Source organism: Egretta garzetta, unplaced genomic scaffold, assembly GCF_000687185.1.
Source record: "Egretta garzetta isolate BGI_Z169 unplaced genomic scaffold, ASM68718v1 scaffold199, whole genome shotgun sequence".
Classification (NCBI taxonomy): domain Eukaryota; kingdom Metazoa; phylum Chordata; class Aves; order Pelecaniformes; family Ardeidae; genus Egretta; species Egretta garzetta.
In genome coordinates, this window is record NW_009260838.1 from 145,530 (window position 1) to 159,583 (window position 14,054).

Genomic DNA, 14,054 nt, shown 5'->3' on the forward strand with positions numbered 1-14,054 from the left:
GAATGCCAGGGAAAGCTTTATTGCAGAAAAGAATGTGATATTTCTCCATTTTCTATAGACAGTATGGATGATGGAAGGTCTTTGCCTTTCTCTGCATCCTGAACTAGCTGCTCTGGAAAGAGCCGGCAGGCTGTCTTCCAAGACGGTCTGAACCCATAATGCCGGTAACAGCTTGACTTCCCCTCACCGTGCCACCACCTTTAATGGCTTTTGACAGAGAATACTTCATCTATTTTTCCACAGTAAATTAGCCCTCTGTTTCAAAGTTGCAATGCTTTAAGGTCAGCCACAGTTTATCCGCTATGTAAATATTAACAGGCCACTTCTGTATGCATTAGGCTCTCAATCTGGGAAAGCGTTTGCGGTGCTGGGAGGTAGCTGTCGTTACTGACTCTGCTGCTGATCTCAGACTAACAGTACCAGAGCAGCAGCTGCCAAGAAGATCAAGGCTCAGGGAAGGAAAGCCACTTTCAGGCTTCATTCTTTTATTACTAAATGGAAAACAAATGGTTCTCTATATTGGTAACATAGAAAATGAACAAAGCAAAACAAGAAAAAAGAAAAAAAAAATCCACCCTGTAAACCCCAGCGGAGCTGCCAAACCCTATAAATGCAAATTAATTGACAAAGAAGATAAGATAAGCAGAAGCTGGGTGTGCAGAAATCCTAACAACGAAGTTCTCTGCATAGATAAGGTGTAAGTAACAACATGATCAGGCAGAGAGCTGGAAGCTGAGACTTGAGCGTTTTATGTAAGTAGCATCCCAGCAATCTGCCTTCTGGAGCTCACAGGAATCCTGAGCTTGCTCTCTCCTGTAGAACAGATAGCGGAATAAAAGAAATATAAACAAAAAAGCTCCATGGACTTAGACTATTTTAGTGAATGTTGGCAAGATTCACCTCGGTGCTCTGCTAATGCAAAGCAGTTTATCCACCTGAGTTAATCAGCCAGATCAGCTGAGCTTATGGTCACTTTTGCTTAAGAGGAAACTGGGATATAGTAGAGTATACTTTATCAGATATATGAGTATGCAGAGTATACTGACGTTTGTGGACCTATATTTAAAGGTTTTAAAAGAAACTGTAACAGTGAAGAGTAACAATAAAGACAAACGAATAATTTGAAGAACATAGCTGTATTTTTCAATGCATTTTTATCTGTCCCTCACCTCCCAATATAAACATATACCTACCAACCCACAGCTCCCAGGCCCTCCACCTACTGAAAAGGATGGGTTTTGCCTAGCTGAAACATGACAGAGGTGATAGAGGAAAAAATCCTGTTAAAGTAGTGCCTGAGTTGCTAGGTAGCTGGATTTGAGCATACATTAGCTTTGTGCTTAAAAAGCATTATAGAAGGACTAAAACTTGCCAAAACTGCTTGAAGTCCAGGACAGCTCAATTTCTTTATAAACTCAAGGACCAATTTGGGTTGGAAGGGACCCTTGCAGGTCTGTCCTCCAAGCAAGGCAGAAACCCAGGTTTTGGGTTGCAGTCTCATGCCAGCGGCCACATCCTGAAGCTCGAAGGTGGTATTAAGGAGCTCTTTGCAAACTTCCACTTGCCACTCACCTGCAGATATCATTTTCAGGCTCCTCCAGTCCAAACTGGTTATCAAAAGCCAGCTGGATCCTGGTGCTCTCGGGGGAGTGGAGCCGCCACGTCAGCAGGAGGTTCCTGGGGTAACTGCTGGGGAAGCGAGGACTGTGGATGCAGCCGTTCCCTGCCACGCTGATGGTCTCTTCTTTTCGGTACAAGTCTGTGAGGTGATTGCTCTCTGTTAGTAGTCACAACTTGTAGAAATTAGTATGTTGTTCCAGTTACAGGAAGGCAAAAAACACAACAGTTTATAACACAGCACAAATTATTTGCATTTAAATTCTATGTAAAGTTGGGTCTAGGAGCAGTTATTACTAAATAGGAAGTACAGTGTACTTTCTCTTAATTCAACCCCCTATAAACAATAAGAACAACAGTACTCAACTACATAGACTCTATTTTACAATAAATGTTATCACTACTTTTACACTGATATTGATGATATTATTTCCTTCTCACCATTTTGGTTTTAAAACAGAATTTAAACTTTAATAAAAGCTGCAAACTTGAGAACAATGAAGTGAGATGGAGTGAAGTAAAAAGGTAAACAGCCCTGCTTCCCAAATTTGGTGCTTTGTCGAGAGATGCCCTCTGAACAAAAGCAGCAATAAAAGGCAGCAGGAAAGTGCGTGTGAGTAAGTCTAAGTTTGTTTATTGTGCTTAAGTATTTCCTCCCAGAAGCATGTGTTAGGTCACATTTTTTTTTATTTATATTCTGTGAATCATTTGCTGTCAATGGATCATTAACACAAATAGCTACTCCACACTTACACCGACGTAACTGAAGTCAGGAACTGTCCCACCAACTGTCTTATTGAGTAACTTTAAGACAAATAGCCAAGTCTTTACTTCATTAAAATTCCACAATTTCTGCCTGAGCAAATACCCAGTTGTTCCTAAAGTTTACTTATACTGAGGTAAAGCCTCAGCTGCTGTAAATCCCTGCCTACAAGGATAACAGGAACTGTGGCAAGACCCAGCTCTCTAAAAGTCAAAATGTCTTCTCAGTTGCACCATGCACTTGCATTGTCCAGCTGTTACTGACACTGGAATTTGGCTCCCAGACTCAAAGAACTGCAACCAACTATCTTTTTGTGCATTGGCAACTTCAGTGTCATGAAATTTGAAGGATCAGAAGGCTCCAAGGCAATACGCAGATCATGGCAGAGTTCAGTTCCTCAGAACTGAGCCTCCACCCATGGGACAGCTATCTGTGTTCCCCAAGTGGTGTGGGGGGGTCTAGGGCTCTGTTCAGTTACTCACAGAGATTTCTAACACCACTTAAAACATAGTACGGTTTCCTGCCTGGCCTCCATGAGGACAGGGAGGTTGAGCAGCACATCCAGCAGCTCCCAGCAAAAGTCCCATGGAAGCTGTGCTGTCCTGTGGAGTCACCTGCGCACGCACAAGCTGAGCCCCTTCTCAACACAGCCAGTGTGAGCTACACCCGGGCAGGTCCTGAGTCAGTCACCCAACTGCATTGACCAAAATTCTACTTACTACGCAAACTTGGACACTTGATTTCATGTAAACACTTAAGCTCCAGTGTCCTGATCTTAAACTGAACATCACCCCCAGTACTCTGCTGATGGTCAGGTTAATCTCCAGTTCCACTACAAGTGACAGAAATATAAAAAACGGTGCCTTCTCCTGAATTTGACTACTGAGGAAGAGCAAGTCAGAGGGAAATTTCTCCGACCAAGCCACTCTATGAATGCTGGAAATACAAAGCCAAAGTAAGCAACCAGCCACAGTCATGTGTCACACAGAGTAATTAAAAATTTCTTTCTTAAAATAAAATCTAATGTTTGACTGAAGCTTTCTAAGCTCCTTATATCAAAGAAATGTATTTGTTTCATAAATGCTCATGGATAACAGGAACCCAGAGAAATGGTATGAACTTCATGGTAAGTACATATATTTTTCAGGTTGCTTTTCACTGGTTCCTGGCTATAAACACCTCCCTGCACGTAGCTGTAAGCAAAGTGTGGCTGTGTGTCAGCAGTTCATTGTACCCTTCTGACAGGGTAATAATTCTGGCTTCCAAACAACCTGAAACTTAGAAGATAAAAGTCTGGGTTTCCTGTAAAAACTATCTCGAAAGATCTATTTGTGACATCTTTCTAAGATGCTTTCATGCAAGATGAAATGTTCTCACACCCTGAGCAACCCTTTCTAAGCAAGCACAGCCCTGACTCCATAGCTCACAAAGTGCAGAACTAGCCAGTTTTGTTTTGTTTTGTTCTGTTTTGACCAAACAATTTGCATTGGAAAAGAGACAATTCAGTGAAAATAAAGACCACCCACCAATCAGTTTTGTTGCAATTTTCATCAGGAACATCTACACTCAAGTCTGTTTTCTATTTTATTTTATTCTAATTTTTTTTCTGGGAAGAAAAAAAAAAAAAGACACCTCTTTTTTTTTTTTTTTCTTGTAATTTTTATTTTTTTTTGGGGGAAAAAAAAAAAAAAAGACCCCTCTTTTTTTTTTTTTTTTTCTTGTAATCTGGAATGAAACAATATGTCCAGCCAATACTACCGAGTTCCTACTGAAATACCGGGGACCTTTTGGACTCTGGAAACACCCAGTACACCCAAGAGGACAAGATATTTCACAGGACTATGTCCAAAATGTCCAGGAAAAGAGATAAAAATAAAGTGGTTTTGCTGAGAACAGCCATTCCCTGAGTCAGAACAAACGTTACTGCAGTAAAACATGGCAGAACTCATCCCATGCCTGAGAGTACTTTATTCTTCTTTCTTAGACAGCAAACTTGCCACTTTCCTTCTCTCAGCACGCATTTCACTGTGTGGTTCAGTGTGGTTCGTGCTTCTGAGGCAAAGGCTCCCTTTTCCCGGCCAGTCCTAGTACAGGCTTTACTCTGGAGTTGTCAGCTGCTGGCATTAGAGTGCTAGGGACAATATCTTTCAAACGTGCTCATATAAATACCCCCAAACAAAAAACCACAATCTGTGTACTTTACTCAGCATGCCAGCTGAGAAGGGATGTTACCAACGTTCCTGCACCCCAGGAATACAGGCTCTGTCACAGCTTTTCATTTAACTTAAACTCTGAATCCCACAGGCTGGGGGGCTCTACCAGCAAGTCAATCACAGCTGACCAAGATCAGCACTGAAATGCGATGGCTGGCGCAGCTCTGCAGTATCCAAGTTGAACAGGTAAATGCAGAAATAAAGCTGCGCATGTTAAAAAGCTTAAAAATCAAAGCACAGTAAGTTGTTATTTCTATCATGGTAAATGCAGTAATTATAAAGTCATTATAGAGGAAAGGCTGGAGAGAAGCATGGGGAGACAATGCTCAGTAGAGTGAAATAGGGGATATAAAAATATTACAGCATAAGATATGCCTTTTCCACAAAGGAAAGTATGTTTGACAAGAATGGCCATAAATACTGTTCCATAGCTCACATGGGATGAAATGCAAAGCCACTCAGAGCTTTCACCTGACACTGGAGTAGTCTTCAGGAGCTCTGAAATAGCGTGATTCCCTTACCTCTCCCTCCATGCGCTAAATGACAACCTGAAGTGGTGTAGCCAGGACTAGAACCAAAAGCATTAGAGTTTTCTAAGGGGAATTTCAGTGGGATTTTGCAGAGTTAGCTGGTTTAGATAGACACGGGAACACAGTCAACCCAAACTCAGTCTCTGGAGGTTGGTCCTCATGAATCATGAAGCGCCTGGGAAACAGCTTGAGGAGATGTGAGCAACTCCTCTACTTCTTGTAGCAACTAAGATGTGAGACTAAAATGACAAGACCTTTCCAAGCAGATAAGCATTGTCCTCATCAGATACACTGGAGGAACTCGTGGAAACCAGACACTGGCCATCGGGAAAGTCAGGAAAGAAACCACTTGAGAAAAGAGGTAGGCAAAGGAAAAGGCAGTGCCTCTTCCAAGGCACTGAACTGCCCCATGTTGCAATGCAATATAATGCAGAATTATACAGTGTCCTGAATGCCACATACTAACTGTATTCCATAATGCTTTATGGGAGTAAATAAAAGGCGACAGTGGGTAATACACTGCCTGTCACATTTACTGAAGAGCATATAAAATCATTTCACAATGAATAAAAGTAGGTTTTAAGTTATAAGGCAAAATGGCCATTTAAGCAACAGACAGAAGGAGGATATTCTGGATGGCAGAAGCTACAAAGACATCCTTGCAATGGGGGAGGGAAACTATCTCATAAGGAAGATGAGTGGGAAGGAAGCTGGGACACATCCTTTGCAGCAAGGCAATTCCCTGCAGAGAGTCTGAACTGACTGGGAAGCAGCTTGCTCTATATTTTATTTATCTGAACTAATCTCTCTTTTCTTTTCCTCTTAATTCTTTCCTAACCACTAATTTTAAACATCATGATATACACGATAGTCCAGCTGTACAAGTAAGAGGAGCTCCCATTTAAGTGCTCCAAGCAGCTGGATTTTCAGAAGTGCTTGCCTCCTCCCCCCTGCATGGAGAGCAGCTGGGTGTCAAACTGGGAACTGGGAAGTTCAGCTCAATATTGAGAAAACTGTGCTTGTCTCAAGACTTTCCCCACCGTGGGTGCCCAGCACATCCAATGTTTCTTCTTCCCAGCTAGGGCACGTTTTCCTAATGCCATGCTGCATGAGCAGCAAGATTGAGAAACACAAATTTCATCCTGCGTTTGCTCTGGATGCCTGTATTTTCTTGCAAGCTTTATCAATGTATCAACACATTCTTGTTAAAGCTACTCCCAGTCATGACATACCTACTAAAGAAAGAAGTTCGGTTTTATTGTCATCATTCAACAGACAATGCATTCCTTCACTAAAATAAAAAAAAAAAAAAACCAAACCAAAAAAAAAACCCCAAACCCATAAGGCAATTACTGCTTGCTAATAGCTAATCTGACATCTGTTCTTGGATATCCATTGAGCAAGAAGAGTCCGTAAGTGCCAGTTCCTTCAGAAAGAAGAATTCAGAGAATGACCTTGTCTAAGAACCTAACCAATAATATAAAATATGTAGCTCCACTTTTCTAAGGTTTCTGTAATTTTAGCCTCACTTCCTAAGGTGCTGTCCTATGTATAAGTTTGTTTCTGTCTTTCTTCCCCTTGTAAACGTGGTTGGCCAATCTCATTAACTTTGATACAGTGGTAGAGGCTGAAAAGATACCATATCCTGACATGTTTTATGACAAGAAATATACCCTCTTAAATCCCATGGAGCATAACTTGATGAGCTCACCTCTGCGACAGCTGAGGAGAGAGTTGCTGGAAACCACATGAAGTTCATTTTACCACTCATGAAACTATTTGTTATTTCAGGAAAGGACCTTGGGAGTTTGCACGTGGGAGTTTTCCATATATAACCCTTCTCCCCCACCGCTGCTCTCTGAAACAAACACAGCAGTCAATGGTTTGCCACCAGTTTTTAAACAAATGAGATAAACTTCGGGGAGAATAATAGTTCTTCAGTTCCTTCAGTTGAAAATTAGCCTGATCTAAATAACTGAATCCTCAGAGTGAGAAGCAAAGAACAGTAAAACATTTTTGAATCCAGGCCACAAATCAGTTCATCTCAGGGACAGGCATGCCAAGCAAGCTGTATTTATGGCAGCCTGTTCTGATACACATTGGCTTTTTTTTTCATTCCCCTGCTCTCCTGCAATACGGAGAAGCTCTATGTTATCCATAAAGTTCTGTGTAAATCAGGGGAAAGACTGCAGAGTTCATGGTTGAAATAGTGTATTCCATAGCTGGTCACAGCTTGTTGGGAAGATATAAAACTGTAGGGTTATTTAGCTTGCTAATTTTTTTTTTTTTTTTTTTTTTTTTTAGTGAACATAAACATTAGAAGGAATCCTAGTCAGTGAACACAACATCACATTTCTGCTCTCCAATGAAGAAAATAATACTATATGGCAGTATCTGTCTAAGACATCTCTGTGCTTTTAAGGACAGAAGCCTAACACACCTAGGTCAGCTCTGCTTCCACCACAATTCACCAGTAGTTCTCCAAGAAGGCAGACCAAGGGAGGGAAAGGATTGAGATCACCGGTAATGAAACAGGAATAGCACAACCCTGGACAGGCTAAAAATCATAAATTGTCTCTTATGGAGTCACTAAGCTGAGAAAACAGTCATTCTGGTATAAGGATGCATATGTAAGAGTATATTGGGCCAGTGGATCAAGCCCAAACCATTACTTCAGGCTGCTTTCAGCTTTATGCAACTACAATAGTCCTGTTTATTTCAAGGAGAGTACAAACGAACTTACAGTTAAGCTCATACTTAAGGAGTTTGCTGGATCAAGACCCAAATAAGAGAGCAGCATTTTAACACCACCCTATGTGTTACTTGTCACCGGGCAACTGAGCAGTTAGGGAGTGGACCCAAAGCCCACTGGAGTTGATGAAAGACTCTCATGTTTGGTTGGCTTGACACTGAACTTGAAAGAAGCAGCTCCAGGTACCTGCTCCTTCTCTTATCAACAGTCCCTTTCTTATTATCAGGAGCATGAAAGATACTTCAGGCATCATCAGAGTTCATATCCAAGGCATGACCCCTTTTGTCACTGAATCAGTATCAAAAGATGCTGTGTGCACGTTCATCCAAATTCAGACCTCACATGCACTCATTCAGCTCCCCCTGAACCCCTGAACTGTGTGGAGACCTTTGCTAGAAGAATATGTTTTATATCTGTATAGGATATATCAAAGCAATGAAAAATTGAGCTGTAGTTGAAAGAAGCAAAATTAGCCAGTGCAGAACACCAGTACAGAAGGTATCAGAGAATGAAAGAAACACAGCCACCAAAATTTCAGTTCAGAGCTATCATCCATTTTGTAACAGATTAGCTAGCAGCCTGCCTGTGCTTCTGTGCAAACCAACACCATAAGCCTTGGCATTACATAGTCAATCTGAGGTTGAGCAGGACCTCAGCGAAGACCATTCATGAGCATATTAAGTGGGCAATTGATAAGGAAGCCCAGGCATATAATTCATGGAGACAGCCTGTTACAATGCTTCTTGCTATAATAAGCATTATTTTATTTGCATTTAATAAAATTATTTGTACTGTGGAATGATCACCACCATAACTGCATTTTGAATGTGGGACTAAAGAAACAGTCCTGAAATGAAGAACAGGCTGGACTGCATTTGGGGGGGTGAGGGCTGTGACTCTCCTTTGTCCCCTTTGGAGGGTGCCTTGCTCAGACTTCCACAGATGAATACTGAGACAACAATTCCTTACTTACTTTGATGAGGCTATCAAACTCTGTGATGTTTGCTTTTTGCAGTGACTTGTATTACTTGCCTCTATTTGACTTCTTGACAGAGATTTTGTTCTACAAGAAAGAACATGCTGAATGTCCTATATTAAAGCAAAAGTGTCTCTAGAAAAGTAACAGATGTTAGGCCAACATAGAAAAAAAATTCGTTAACTCTGTTAAAGTTCTTTCATGGGTGGTAGTGTTGCAATTCATCTCTCTGTTGGACAGCAAACTGACTGTATTTTTCTCCTGGGATTCCATAATTAAGTACGAAAAAGGAAAATCTGTATGTCAAGAATGTGTAGCTCTAACGATGTGGAGTAAGACTAATGCAAATAACCCCACGATCATGAGAATAAAAATTCATAAAAACTTGAGTAGCCATCAGAAAAAATAAAGAGGGAAATAACTCTCCTGGTGCTGCAAAGAGCTTAAGGGAAACCTGATAGCTGAAGCTGAAGATGCAGTGAGCGCCAACACCTCCATGAGAAGGCTAGTATACAACAAACTTGTGCAGTGCCTTGGATGAGATGATGCCAATTATAGACACATTTCTATTAAGCATGAATATCAACATTGGACTTTGGCTCGCATTGTTTTGCAAAGAACTAGTGCATTGTGGACTTAGGCTTTCCAAATTTTCCTGTTTAAGTAGTGGCTTCAAGTAAGCAGACCTTTGTGGGAAGCCTCCTTCAAATCCCCCTGGTGCAATGAAAATATACTCCTTTTTCATTTTCCCTTCATTATTTTTCAAATTTTTATGACCAAGCAAGGACTTCTTGCCTAAGAAGTCTGGCATGGCTCAAGTCTTAAAAGAGAATTTGTTTTAAGATACTGTTTTAGAAACTGTTTCAGTCAAGCACTCCTAAGACTCAACAAGATGTGGAATTTCCTTAAAGAAAGAAAAATGTTGATAAACGGAAAAAGAAAATCCAGTCAAAGGGGGAAAGGCTTCTCATGTTAAACATATTGTAGCAGATAGACATGCAATTACTGAGTGGAAGTCGTACGTTAGAATATTAGGCAGTAAAAGGAGAAGCTGTTTCAAAAGACAAATCAAGACAATTTTCTCTTGTAATGTGAGCTTCCTTACCCTCTATGTCAGTATTGAAGATCCAAAATCTCTGGAAGGGAGTGAAAGGTCACTTCTTATAATGGAAAGTCTGGCTATACTATTATAGCAGACATCGCTTCTTTGGGCTGAGTTTGCCATGGACATGCTTTTAGTCTCTTAGGGTCCGTATATCAACTGATTGCACAAAGATAAAATTTTGTGGCAATATTTTAGTCCCTTTAAGGCAGGTGCATTAAAGACCCTAAGTACCTTAAAGTTACCTAAATCTTTGAAAAAAACCAACAACATAGGCAGATCTCACTGTATTAAAATATGATTGTTGGTAGTCCTTTCCTTTTCTGTAGCAGCCTAACAGCTAAATCTCTTCCAAGGAAATAGGATAGGAGCCTGTGTTGTGATTCTTCTATTTGCTTGAGAGAATTCAGACCACTTCTGTCTCCTCTCAAGAGACAAATGGGTTCTGGATGCTGCTTCAAAGATGGGTTGTCCAGTTTCCAAGAAACGGTTAGAGGTAAAATGCAGAACCAGTTCTTGGAGCAGGGACCAGAATCCAAGATTTAGCCACAAAGCAAAGATCCAGAAGCTTTTCTACTTTCTACTCCAAGGCACGCTGTCCTGGGTCTCTGACGGTTTAGACCAGAGCACACCACAGCTCCCTTTTTGCCCCCATGCCTCAGTTCTCTTCTGCTGGAAACCACAGCACTGGGGCAAAGAGGGCAGTAGGTGTTGAAGTATTTTCCCAGCATGGAGGCAGAACACAAGTAGAGCCACAGGGACAGCTTTCCATCATTTAGATAAAACCCCTGTGTTGAGAAACAACATTTCCCCAATCTGGAAAGCAATTTAAGTCGTACATACTGAAAGCACTGAGTACTTTAAGTGCAGAGGATCTTTCCTGTAAGTGCTTAGGGGTTTCTCTGTAGAGCTGTCATGTGGATAGATACCGTAATTTAACAAAGTTTCCAGGCACATTCATAAAATTCTTGGCTGTGGCCTTCTTTTATTGTTATGATCTTGCACCAAAGCTTCATCCAGAGATTTTCTTAGTTCTGCACCAAAGAACGAAACTACATGTGGTGAAAGAGCAGGAGAGCTTATTCAGTGCCAGTATATAGGGACCAGTGGCTGGGAAGATGATGCTGGTGTACACCAGCACAGCCCACAAGCTCAGGAACTGCTGTGTCACATGCAGTAACAATCTCTCACACCAGCACAGCCACATCCTGTAAGCCAAAACCAAAATTGGAAATGGAGTTGGCTCCAAATGCTCAATTTACACATCCCAGCTTCCCAAGTTGTTTCTGGAAAGCCAGCTGTTTGGCTGGTTACCAAGAGGAAGTGATTGGAAACATTCCTTCTAGGCTCTGTGGGGGTGTTGGACAAAACAAAAAGAGGAGCCTGAGAAGTTGTGGAGCTAAGCCACTGTTCAGGCTCAACTCGTCCCGCTGCCCCCTGTTGCAGCCACCCCACCTGCACCCAGCCCCAGCAGTGCAGGGCTCCGCGTAGGACTGGCTGGTCACAGGTCTGCAGCGAGGGTAAGGATGTCGAGCGATGAGAAGCATGTCATTTTTAGTTCTAACTGGGGAATTTACCAGTCCCTTGGTGAAACTTACTGCATGAGTCAAGCCATCTAGTGCAAAACTTTGTTCTCTTACTGTTTCCTCATTGTAGTGCCCAACACTGCAGGGGCAACATAAAGTTTAACGCAATGCAAATTTAAAAAAATATGTTAAAAAAGCAGTGTAAAGACACACAGGGGTAAAGGTAATTCCAAAGTCAGAAGACTATTTGCATTACAGTTCTCTGTTTAACAGTAGATGTCTCATTGGTTTTGCTCTCTGTCTACGTGAACCCAACATGTTCATCATTAATTTTGTAGTGGTTGGAGATTCTGATCAACGTTGTGTTGTGCACTGTGGAAACAAAGCGAGAAGTAATCTCTCCTCTGAAAAGTTTACAGTTTACAAGATAAAGGATGGAAGAACTAGAGAAACATTATATATATCATTCAGCAAACCAGTAATGGAACAAAGAATTAAATGTGTCTTTCCAGATTTCTAATCCAAAGCCTTCACTGGGCAATGACCTTGGAAAACCAGGTTTTGTTCTTTACCCGGAAGCTCCTTAAATGGAATGGAAAAACTGCAAATAATAACAATAACTACAACAACACAGTAGGTTACTTCCTCCTTTTCTAGCAAATTCGTTTGCAGTAAAAGGAAGATGTGCATGGAGGTTTTCTTCCTGAAAGTTTTTCCACCCATTTCACCTGGTAAATAAATTTCATCTCACACAATTTCAGCTGAAAAACATGTGATCAGAGCAGAACTCGGCCCTTCTGCTGCAGATGTTCCCAAGCCTTTCACAACACGTTTCCCTACTCTTAAGTTTGTTAAGTTAGAGCCACAATAGATACTGCATGAGCCGATGAAAACACATTGAAACCTGTTTGGCGGAAACGATATTCAGGACTCTGCTAAGACTCCTTGGGGAACAGACATTATGTATCTTTATGTTCCGAACAGGGATGAGTATACTGTTGGCAAATCAAGAAGTAATTAAATAATCCTTCACTTTCATGGGCCTTCGATGAACTCTCACTTTTAAACGGAAAACTGGAGTCCCCAGTGTAATCACACTGGAGGTAAAGCCAAACTACAAAGTTGTCCTTTGACTGTGGATTCAGTAAATATTTGACAGAAGAAGAATTGAGTAGTTACAATGCTAAATTCAGTCAGCTTTGGCTCCAGATCTCGCCATCAGGAACATGAAACAGCTCATTTCACACCCCCAGCTTTCAGGAGACACGTGAGATGATGTAACATTAACCAGCAGACACCACCAGCACCCCCTCACCTCAAAGATTAGAGAAGCACGATGAACCGATTAAACTCAGTTTGCCTCTACCTTGCTGAAAGCTTAATGCCGTGGAGAAATGCCTGTAGATGTCAGGGCAGAAGATTTAAGGGAGAAATCTCAGCCTGTGCCTTACTCCTCTTGAGTTAGACTGCACATCAAAAAAGCAGAGAAGCACACAACGGTGGTATGCACTGGCTGGACACCAGACACAACTTTGATGCTTGGCTCAGGCATGACCGGAGTAGGTCCCTGGGAGCATGTGGGACCCAGCATGTGGAGACCAATGCCAGGCCACCAAGACTTGCAGCTTCCAGGCAGCCGTGCGGTGAGAAGGTCCACCCTCTGTGTTGGCTGGGGAAGGCAAAGGGGACTATTTCCCTGCTGTCTCACCCCGGCTCTGTGCCTGTATTGATGTTGCTCAACGTCACACGCTGAGGTCCTGTCCACTAGAAAGGCACAGCTGCCTGTTGACTATTCAACACAGCTCCGAGCAGCTGTTTGGCTGGAGAGGAGCCTGATAAGAGGCCTATGTGACCAAGATAAAAAGGGTGAGAAAGTCCAATAAACACAGTAGTCTCACATCATTTCATTTTATGAACACCCTGTATCAGAGTTATTGAATGGTGACAGGGACATACTGCACCATTTTCTAGGAAAAGCTTTTTTCTACACTAATGCTTGAAATGTGGAAGGCCACCTTGGCACTCTTTGGATTACCCAAACAAGTGTCTTCTACTCAATTAGCTCTGCATATCTTCACAGCATTTAGGATTATGGACCAGTAACACAAAAAATTTACCATCAGTCCATCTCTACTCATAAGAAGTACAGAATATATGATGCCAGGGTTTTTTTTATTAGCTTCAGCTACCTTGAGCCAGATATTACCAGGTATTGCACCAAGAAAACTAAAATAAATTCACTATAGTACTGCCTAAATATATGCTTTGGTCAGTTTCCAGAGAAAATGAGGAATAATACATGTTCCTTTACTGCATTTAAAGCTCAGAAAATAACAGTTACAAGTCACTTCACTCTTGCCCAGGTTGAACTCTTGCCCAAAAGAGGAAAATTGTTAAAGTTCATGTGTTTGATACAAGAAAGAAAAGCAAAAAATTCAGCTTGGCAGAACAGATATAAAAACAGGATTAATGACAAATTTGGTGTCAAAATTGTATTTTTCTGTTTTCTTCTTTGTTGGAAAGAATTTCAGAGACTTTTTTTTTAGTTGGTTGGTTGGTTTTCCTTCCAACCTGC

At 41.5% G+C, this 14,054-nt stretch overlaps 1 protein-coding gene across 1 annotated transcript in view; it reads right to left on the reverse strand.

Moving 5' to 3' along the window:
• Positions 1-14,054, reverse strand: part of PDGFD (platelet derived growth factor D) — a 144,355-nt gene that overhangs the window by 60,924 nt on the left and 69,377 nt on the right. Inside the window, exon 2 of the mRNA XM_009647031.2 lies at positions 1,573-1,777. Within this exon, the coding sequence (XP_009645326.1) occupies positions 1,573-1,777 (205 nt within the window). The remainder of the gene's footprint in view (positions 1-1,572; positions 1,778-14,054) is intronic.